This window comes from Thermobia domestica, chromosome 9 (genome assembly GCF_964235325.1).
Source record: "Thermobia domestica chromosome 9, izTheDome1.hap1.1, whole genome shotgun sequence".
Taxonomy (NCBI): Eukaryota; Metazoa; Arthropoda; class Insecta; order Zygentoma; family Lepismatidae; genus Thermobia; species Thermobia domestica.
In genome coordinates, this window is record NC_137462.1 from 224,048,616 (window position 1) to 224,059,534 (window position 10,919).

The following is a 10,919-nucleotide window of genomic DNA, read 5'->3' on the forward strand; positions in this document are numbered from 1 at the left end:
TATTAAATATATATTTCTCAGAGCAAAAACCTACAACCTTAGTTTGATAGATAAAAATTAGATTTCAGCTAAAACCTTCGGTTGTAGGAGAAGAAGAGGATTAAGACAATTTATTTTATTATTAAAGGTAAGATAAGAGTAATGCTTTATGAGAGAAGCATTATACTTAATTATGTAGTGGCCTGTTACATGCTATGCATTTGAGGTTATGGAGAAGAACAGGTAAAACCACTAACAAGAGAGAGAGAGAGAGAGAGATGCGTAGCATATAGTACTGGACGAATGTGTTATTCGTAGCATACGCGAAAGTAATTAAATTTATGTTTAGATTTCAAAAGTTTCATTGAAAAATATTTGAACAAAGTTACAAACTTTACCTGAAATAAGTTTAAGTTATAATCATATAGGTCTAATATAAAAACAGCAACGAAATTACACAATGTAATGTAAAATAAGTCAAACGTAATAAATATGTCATATTTGGCATGGCAAATAGCCGCCCCCTGAAAATGTATCTGCCCCCCTAAGAACTTAAAGCTAGCGTCGTCACTGGGGAGAAAAATGCTGTCGGTACTCCACTACTTTTTTATGGTTTTGTTTTGATTTTGAGGAAAAAACTAGTGTTTCAGATTGCAAACAGTTTGAAATATTATTTCAGATGAGCTTGGTTCGTTGCGTGAATTTCATTCCATTCCTCAGTTTGCGAAGGACGGTTTGTATTGAGTATAAGTGGTGCTAATGAAATTCTGTTTTTGTGATGGAAGGGTATTTGTCTAAGAAACATACACATGATCTGAATAAATTTTTATTTAAGCTCATTGTAGTCTTTCTTGTAGTTATTAAAGTTTAATCTCTTAACTCTCAATTGTTAAAAAAACGTTTAGATGAAAGTGCATTTAAGTTGTGAAATATATATTACTAACGCTGCATGTTTACTATAAACACGGCTATTTGAGTTACCGTCTTACCAAGTTATTTGAAAGCTTTTATCTTGCAAGTAAGATTACTCAAATGTAACTTGCCGATTTCATTCATACTTCACATAGACAGAGACTACAGAAAACTGGCATTTTTTTAATACCGAGAATGTGGGGTATAAAATCAAGCATTGTGAATCGGAATGAGTGGATAAGCATTGTGTAGCAATGCAACTATGAAACAAAACTATGTAAACTTTGAGTATACATTATTTTAAAAGGGTCGAATGAAGACTACATTATTCCAGTATTGATTTGCGAGACCGCGAGACCAATGCGAGAAGTCTCGCGCGAGACCGCGAGACGAGACTTCCAAAATTTTGCGAGACGCGAGACGAGAACTTAGGTCTGCGAGACGAGACGAGACGCGAGACGAGAACAGCTTTTGATTTTGCGAGACGAGACGAGACTTCTTTCAGTTCTCGTCTCGTTTGGTCTCGCGCCCATGCCTAATAACGCAATAGTGAGATGGAGTCCTGTCTTGCTGGTAAAAGGATGGGAAATCACCGTCCTCATTCAAGAGAGCAGAGAACACATCATCCTCGAGCAGATCACGATATTTCTCACCGGTCAGGGTACCGTGGATTAAGTACAGTCCAATAATGCCCGTTCCCCGGTTTCCACACCACACCATCACCTTTACCCTACCCACCACTTTGCTGTCTTGGCGCCAATCTGGATTTGTGTCACTCCAGTATCTGTGAGTTTGTTTATTGACTTCTGTGTGGATGAAAAATAATGCCTTATCACTGAAAAGAACACGTTGAGGGAACATGGGATCCTCCTCACACCTTTCTGTGGTCCATTTAGCAAACGGCACTTGCCTGTGTGGCTCATCTGTTAACCACTACTGGAGTTACAGCTTGTATGAGTGCCACTTGTTCACATGCAGCACTCGTAGCACTGATCGCTGACTGATTCCTGTAATGGATGCCATACGACGAGAACTGCGTTTTGGGCTTTTCACAACATCAGCCAAGACTCCTGTCGCCTTGTCGTCGGCAGTAGCAGTCCGTGGGCGTCCAGATCGATCCTTGTCGTGCACCGAGCCCGTCTTATGGAACTTTAACAATTTGAACACTGTAACGTGTGAGATATTCTCTCTCTCTCTCTGGGTGGGATGCATTAAACTCTGGCGCAATCACCCTGGCAGATCGTCCACCACTCTTCTCCACGATCTCGATTCGTTCTGGTATTGTTAGCGACATATTACATCACCTGAAACTTGCTGCAATGCCAAATTTTCACCCTTTGTGACGCAATCCCACATGCCCCTTCCCATTTAAAGTCCAAAGCATGGGTGTTCGCAGGGGGTCAATGGACCCCCCCCCCGAAATATAGTTAGTACAGGTTACTATCTCTAAAATAAGAAGTAATTGTTTCAAATTAGAAATGAGTAATTTTGTTACGAAGAAAGTATAACCGCCACCAGTTTATAGAAGTATTTTTTGTGGACGCCCTGTATATTTCGTAAAGACAGTGATCATTATTTTCAATTTGTACTTTATTCTGCAACGCACATAAGTTCTTTCTTCGGTGGGAATTGCTTCTTTCCCACACAATTGGACAAAGAAGTCTTTCATCGTTTTCTCATATATATATTTAAAACATTGCTTTTAGTGAGAACATTTCAGTTAGCGACGAACCATTTCAGTGTTTCTCCCTGACTCATTATATGCACAGTATATATTCTATAGTTATTTGGAACTGAATTAAGTGTTTTCTTTAATCGCTTATGGAAGCCTTATAATAGATTAGAGAAATACGGGCTGACCAGATGTTCCAGAAACCAAAGTGGCACCAACTGCGTTGTATTCCAGCCCGTTATCTGTACTTTCTCACGCCAGTGTTATCGCCGTGTCTAGTGCATTATGGGCAGTTGACTAAAATTAACATAAATTGTTTTCTATATTCTGTTTGTATGTGCATACAGGTGAGTTAACTGAGTGATTTTTGAAATGAACTGCCAACACTTTTAGTTAATCATTGCATCCCGTACCTTGAGTTTTGATGCTCAGGGAGTTTGACTCCAGGTCTGGAAGCCGTAACTACACACATCGCGTCGAGCTTCAAGTCTGACTTTTGTTAAGGGGCACAAGTTATTTAGCCGGTGAAAAACGTTTTCTTACGGCTAGCCCCAACTAGTGAAATCCCAGGTCCGCAGACCTTGTGCGAACATGTAAGTTATACACGCGCCCTCCAACATCAGCATCCCACTGTGGAGGCCTTCTTTTTTTTAATTTACTGAAGACGCATCTTGACGCTTTAGAATTGTTCGGCGTAACAACTGGATTCATCGTGGGACGATCCAGACAACTTTTCCCCAGTGCTTATCCCCCAAGTGTGTCAATGGTGTGAGAGAAGCATTTGTAGTGATATCTGAATCATAATCATATATATATAAAGGGCTATATTGCCCGAAAAGGGCAAAGCGTGATTTCAGCGACTAAAATTGTTATACATCTTCAGTGTTCAGTGTTGTGTTCATTTCTCTTCGTTATTTTTTTTTATTTTTTTATATAATAGTGCTCTAATAAATAAGTATAGTGTCATTTAATCCAGTGTGTTTTCGTTGTTTGTATGAGTGATGTTTGTGTGCGTTATGGTCTGGATGACCGTCTGATCGTCCGTGAGGTTTTCGAGACGAGACACCCGAACCTCTCGGCGCCTAATGCTCATCTCATTATTGAGACCGACGAGCGATTTGGAAACAGTTTGTAACCTTTTCTTGCAGAGGTCCTTCATCGTCCTGTCCAGGTAAGTTAAAGTATCAAAAGATACTTATTGGTAGTACCACGAACCACGAACCACGAACAGCGACCCGAACACTGGGCGATTACAAATAAATGTTCGCCGAAATAGAGACCAGAACTCCTGCCGGTTACAAAAGAATGTTTTTAAAGCTGGAGCTTTGTATTTTTCAGACACCTAAAACTTATTTACGCATTTCCACGTGTATTCCAGCTTGGATGTTTCTTTCTATATCGACCCGATGGACAGATGTAAAATGCTTATTTTGACAGCATCATGCATTTGTTTTGCTAGTCGGCACTCAAGATAAATTTATGCTCGACCCCTTGGTGGTTCTTCGGAGGTAAAGGTTGATGCCTTTAGTGGGTGGTTTTCATTATAAATCGAACGCAGACATCTTTTTGTCTCTTCCCATCACTTTGGAGCGCAGGGGAGAAGGTTGCTGGCTCAATATTTTTTTTTCTTTGTTGAAGCAAGGAAATCGAAGATATTTATTGCCTTCCCAGGCTTCAGAATTGTCATAGACTCGCTTGTCACCAATAATGTCTACTTGCTAATTCACATTTCAAGGTTGAGTAAATGTCCTGCCCTCCTTTGTATGGAATGTTATTCTTCCTATAAGGAAGGGGCGCTAACGAAATGCACCATTTCTGTTGTCAGTTAGCCACTATGCATTTCTGTTTGTGGTAGAGATTAGTTCGGTTGTGTTTGTTGAGAACTTTGTGGAAATCGTTTGATGATATTTGTTTTCGGTTTATTTTAACGAATTTGTACGCGTGATTAGCTAATAGCAGACGTTCTTTCTTTTCTGATAATAGACAGGCATAAGTAAAAACAAACAAGGATTGCTATATTTTTGAAACAACCTGCCTTGTCCAAAGATACATCTGCAGTAAGTGTTGGTGCAGAAGTCAAGTTAAATGTTAGTGAAGAAGTGGAGTTACCAAATAACAGTGAAGTGTGAGTGTATCTACCTCCAAATATTCCAAATTTGATTCCACATTTTCTGACAGTGTTTCCAGTGACGGGATCAATTATGCGCCCAATGATATTGGGAATTACGTTGATTTAAATTCCCAGACATGTTTGTCGGACACTGACAGGTATGATCTTTTAGTATCTCCATGGCAGCCTAACCAAACGTACAATTTTAAACAAGATGTTGCGACTGGAAAACGTCCTTTTCTTCACAAACGGCTTAATCTATTTCCTTGGCATTCATACTCTAGAAAACTACAGAGAGAGCTATGTAGGCATTGTGTTTTATTTCGGCTACCTACAAAAAGGAGATTTCAAGGTTTTTTTTATTGCAACTCCGTTCCAAAAATACAATGACTTTTTTGAGGTGCTCGTTCATACGGAAAATCTGATTGGCATATTATGTTCACAGAACATGTTCAAGCTTTTTGAAATGTTATGACTAACACAACTTTATCTGTTGAACTGAAAGTAAATAAAGCAGCTCAAAAACAGGTTGAGGAGAACAGGAAAAAGCTATCATCCATTATTGAGTCAATTGTATTTTGTGCAACGCATGACTTATCTTTGAGAGGGAAGGATTTCAATTCCGGTATTTCCTATGATCTCCTCCAATTGAGAGTGGAGTCTGGTGATGGTTTGTTGAAACAACACTTCGAGAGTGCTGCTGAAAACGCTAAGTATTTGTCAGTACTTGTTCAGAATGAGCTTATATCAATTGCCGGTAATGTTTTATTCCAAAATTATATAAAACCTCAGATTATGTCTTCCAAGTACTACAACGTGCTGGCAGACGAGACAGCCGATATTGCGGGTGTAGAGCAATTATCGACAGGAATTCGTTTTTATGGCCTAGCAGTGAAAATAAGATACGGCAAAACTATCGAATTCATTCCATTAGATGAGTTCAATGCCGAACATATTGCTAAAACAATTCTGAAGTTTTAGAAGGTACCGACTTTATCTCATTGTGAACTTGAACAGGGCTTCGTTGGCTGTTCTACAATGGCAGGATGTAGTAATGGGTTGCAAAGCATTATTACGAAAAAATGTCCAAAAGCATTTTTTTCAGCTCAGCGCTTCACGTAAACTAAACCTTGTTGTTAACAAATTGTGTTCCGTTTTCGAAATACGCAACATCGTCGACACTTAAAGAAATCATTACTTTCTTTCGTGAAAGCTCGTTGAGAGAAAAACTTATTCCTAACATCTCACTCCTTTCAGACACTCGATGGACGTCTAAGTACAATAGTATAAGAATATTTTCTGAACACTTCATACAAATAATACGTGTATTAGAAGAATTATCAGTAAACCTCGCAGGTTTACATATCAGAAGCAATGCTCATCGCCTTTTCTGTACAGGATATAAGGCAGTTTCATAGTTTCTTGGTAATTATCAGTCATTATTTTTCTTATCTTGAGTAAGTGGCGCAAATGTTGCAAGGAATCCAATTGAACTTAATGGCAGCAAAGTATTGTATCAGTGAATTGATTGGCATCTTTAAAAATGACAGAGAAAACGCAGAAGCAACTTTTCAAGTGATTTTTGAAAAGTGCAAGAGCAAAGGAACTTGATGTTCTCTAAACAGTTTCAAGAACTTTGTCTCGACAAGTTCATCGTGCTTGTACACAAGAATATTATCGCACGGCAATTTTTGTCCCATACACCGATTCTCTTTCACAGCCACTAAATAATATACGTCCATGCGAAATGAGAAATCTTTCCAAGTCTCAGTTCTTGTACAAGATGACGAACCTACAAAATAGAAAACTTCATTTCTCAGGCAGAATGCTGATTTCATTTATGGAGACAGAAATCTGGACACTGCCAATTTGGAAAAACTCACTCTTTTTAAGATGATGGACCAATCTACATTTTACCAATTTTTCATATAAACTTATGAACTGTGAGCTGTCTCTCCATACTCCTTGCTCGGTTGTTACATAAATTGTTGCACCAATAATTTGTTTTTACTCAAAAACTCCCTGCTCTGCAATCACAGAAGAAAGACCTCTTCTAGCTCTTTACCGGCGAGTAACGTTCCCGTAATAGCCGACACGTTCCCACGTTGAATGGTTATGCTAATGCGTTGAATCAGGAAAGATTTTGCTCGAGTATCTCCTGATTTAATTGATAGACAGTGGCCGATTTTATTTATAAATTTGAGGCCGCCGCCTTCCAAAGAACCGCTAGACTCAATTGCTATTGCAACAAAGCAATAGTTATCGAGTAGATTACTATATTTATTCTTTTTTCTTTTGCTCTTCGAGCCGCTAAGAGTCCAGCTTGTACTGAGGAATATTGAAGGGGTCATAAGTATCTGAACATGTGACATCCCAAATCAATGCCTTTCCTTTCTTCCATGGTACTAATGTCATACCATCAGGTATTTTCCCGTCTAAACGGCTACATCCATTCGGTTCCCTCACTGCTGGGAACCCCGCAGATATTAAAGATCTTAATATTATATCATTCACACTTGAGTGACGTCGATGTCTGCCGGCGCTGCTTTTGCACGACAAATCATGTAATCCCTTTTTATCTACTAAGGTGTTGCAATTGAGGCAGTGGTGTGATTCACATATATCTGCTCCCAATCGTAGAGCGACGGACACTCGGAAGCACTCATTGGATAGATGTAGGCCCAGAGAAGGTGATGGTAGAGCTTGAAGCCATGCACCGTTTTCAGAGGACATGAACGCGAGAAGCCTGGCCTTATCTTCAATGTTATTTGTAGTTGCATTGATTTAGAGGAGAAAATTTGCAAGATTTAGAGGAGAAATTAAATAGCAAAATGTTTTGTATTTTACTTGGATTGGGAGATCCCTTGGAAGTAGCTGGTTTTCATATAAAAACGTTGTAAATTGACACTATTTCTTAGTCGCGTATGCGTAGTAATGTAATTAAACATGAAAGAAGCAGTGATGCTTTTACTCGATACTAGATGGGTGTAATGTTTTACTTACATTAAGAAAAATCCGTTCTCCGGACAGTAGTATATTCAGTGGCGGCTGGTACTATATGTTGCATGGTTGTGCAACCGGATATTTCTTTAATACTAAAGATATTTTTAAGTATTAAAGTAGTGTGTCAGTAAAAAATAAACCTTTGCTCTTGAGCGCAAAACAGTATTGATGCATTTCTTTAAAAAAAAAATTAAGAAACTAAAAGAAAGAGAGTGATATACAAATCCAGTGGCAGCAAGCGTTGCCACTGGAAGCAGTAACATTGAGCATATGGCAGCGAGCTCCTATCTCTTAACATGAGGAAGTGGATTTATTCTTGCATCGCTGCTATCCTCCCGTATTACGCTTTTCCAGTTGCTACTTCGTTGCAACTGGTATACAGTCAGCTTCAGTAGTAGTTACGAATTAATCCGTTTGGCAGCACTTGACTCAATTGATAGGTTGAGTGAGATAGACACTTGGAAGAAAGAAGTTAGTCACCAAACAGAAACTTACAAAGAGCAAATACATGTCTGGTGGCAGCAGGGGCGGATCCAAGCTGAATATTTGGGGGAGGGCAGTAGTTCGAAGTCAATAGATTTTATTTTACATTTATAATACAAATGTAATAATTCTTGGGATAGATTTTATTTTTAAAATAAAAAAATATCCTATTCTCGGGGCGGGGGCGATCGAGACTCGAAGAAGAGAATGTTTTACCACTGGTCTAGTTCCTAGCTGTGTGTCGCTCGTGCACATGATCCCGTGTTCAATTTCCGGCGGAGACCATAAAAAATTAATCTGAAATTATTCACTTTCAATACTCATATGTCTTCTTTAGCCTAAATTGCTGGAATGTTAAACTATTATCTTTTTTTTTCATTTTCGAAGAAAAAAATCTTATATTTCATGCTTCTTTACAATAGAACAGGAGACAAAAATACGTAGTTACTGAAAATGAACTTTTGTCCCTTATATTCATACAAAGAAACGCTAACAAAATGCACATTGTCGGAGGAGAGAGGTGTTTCTGTACCTTAAAGAAAATAAAGCGGAAAATATTTGCAGTAGCGATGCTTTCTATTCAGAAAAACTTGGCGAGCAGCATTTCAGATTTCAATGAAGTCATAGAAGAATTTGAAGCTCGAAAAGAACGAAGAAAGACCTTCCATTCTAAAATAATGCATAGTTTACTTAATTAAATAATTTTGTTTAACTGTGTGCATGAATATATGCAATTTTCTTGTTTTTTTCTTCTTTTGGATTAACGATATCATTCATGGCTTACAGCACATGCTATATATTCGATTTATCTCTTGTTCAATAACATGAACGTAGTTTTTGTATATAAATAGTGTATAAACGTACATTGATAGTGATTGTTTGAAAAAAGGAAATAACTTATATGTTAAATCAATATTAGAGAATACACTTTAATCAATAAATATACAAATGGAGCTTATTAGGACTTTCCTCTTCATATTTCCTGAATATTTTTTTTGGATAAGACTCAAGAATGCTTGGGGGAGGGAAACATTTGTGCGTAACTACATTCCTTTAATATTGCAACATTGCAACCGGTACTTGTACAGACCACGAACCGCTACTGGGTATATTGTACAAGTATACGAAATCCTTTTGCTTACTGCAAAAATCAGAACGGAGAATACGTTATCGGTATGCTACATAGGCACTGGCCTTAGGTGTTACATCATGCCGTTGTAGGATGTCTGATGTCTAACAGTCTTCCTTATATTACATACGTATATGTATGTTACATTCGACAGCTATAGGGGTCTATGTTATATACGTCCATTTGTATGTGAGATCCTGATCGCCTATATTGTTTCATACGGAAAGTATGTATAGATGGAACACTTATACAGAAAGTATTATAAAACATGCGTTTTCAGTTATACGCGTGCTGTACATTAAGTCCAAAAACTACAGGATTTACAAATGTAACCTACGATATTACGTAAGCCGCATACATTTTTTCTCAATGTAGCTTTGAATAAAATTTTAGTATTTTTTAGCTGTTTTGGTATGTGTCTTCTTGGTATAGTGTGCAGGTGGTTCATTTATATAAAACGAGTTTAATTTAAGATTTTAAACAAGAACTTAGTATAAATATTAGAAAAAATACAACTGTAATTGTAAACAAGGAAATTACTTCAGTTACCCCTCCACCTAATTTTCAACAAAAAACATAATAAAATCTACAATCATCAATTTCTACGTAACCTTTACTCATTTTATGTTCTGTTACGTTACCTCGAGGGTGGGAGTACGGGGGAGGAACCACGATTACATATGGAAATCCATTATTAACCTAAAAGGGAGACTGGAGATCCGCGCGAAGCACGGTTGTGGGTAGTTAATGGGGAGTGCGGAGTTGAGAGGGAAGAACGAGCGAAGCGAGAAGCCGAACTAAGGTGGGATAACGCACTACTAGGTCACTTAGGTTACGTCTACTTCGCACTTATGTTGGTACGTACTTAGGTTTGTGGAGCTCTCCTATCTCAAGCAGAAACTCGTGAACGATTGTTGGTGGTCTTTGTTTTTTCATTCATTAAGCCATGAATATTCAAAAGATTAACCTCCTTATCAACATCATGTTTTACAAATATTAGTACTGTCAATTCACATTCAGCACAAAGACCTTGTACACTTGCAGGCATGTTTAGTCGAAAATTATCCACAATCCAACCGTCCTGAACCTAGAGACAAGTAGTTCCCTCTATTTCCGAATTAGTCCCGTCTTTATAACCGCTTATCAAAAGATATTACACATAAATTACGCTTCACTTACATGTTATCAAGCACACAAGCAATCAAATTATCAACTTCTTGTAGGTAAAGTTTCAAAATTTTGATAAAAATGGAAGGGTAACTTCGGAAGTTAACCCTAAACAAGAGCCTAAGTAAAGTTGAAGTTCCTTATTTCACAGTAGATCATCTCTCGTTCTTGATCTTAATGTTAGTATTACATGTGGGACTATTAAAACATTTGTATTTTAATTCTAATTCGTGTAGTTAATAATACCCATTTAATAAAATTCACGTTTTTTTTATGTAGATTACAGAATGTTAACTTAATGTGCGTGTGTACAGGGGGATAATAGAATTAAGTAAAGCAAAATACTTAAACATTCAAGAGCAGATGTTACAATTTGATGAACTATAATATGGTTGACTCGGCCCCCCCCGTAACTTCTACCGGGCCCCATCTACATTTTTGTGCTGGCTAAGGGCCTGGTTTTC

General features: G+C 37.9%; 1 protein-coding gene across 1 annotated transcript; it reads left to right on the top strand.

The window, feature by feature from the left end:
• Nucleotides 1-5,144: 5,144 nt before the first annotated feature.
• LOC145661163 (52 kDa repressor of the inhibitor of the protein kinase-like) lies at nucleotides 5,145-5,654 on the top strand. Its single transcript, XM_081726613.1, has one exon. It carries the CDS (start codon nucleotides 5,145-5,147, stop codon nucleotides 5,652-5,654), a length of 510 nt encoding a protein of 169 aa, XP_081582739.1.
• The last annotated feature ends 5,265 nt before the right edge of the window (nucleotides 5,655-10,919 follow it).

Bases quoted from the DNA above. Each gene is read 5' to 3' on its own strand.
- LOC145661163 (XM_081726613.1), top strand. From the start codon at position 5,145: ATGACTAACACAACTTTATCTGTTGAACTGAAAGTAAATAAAGCAGCT.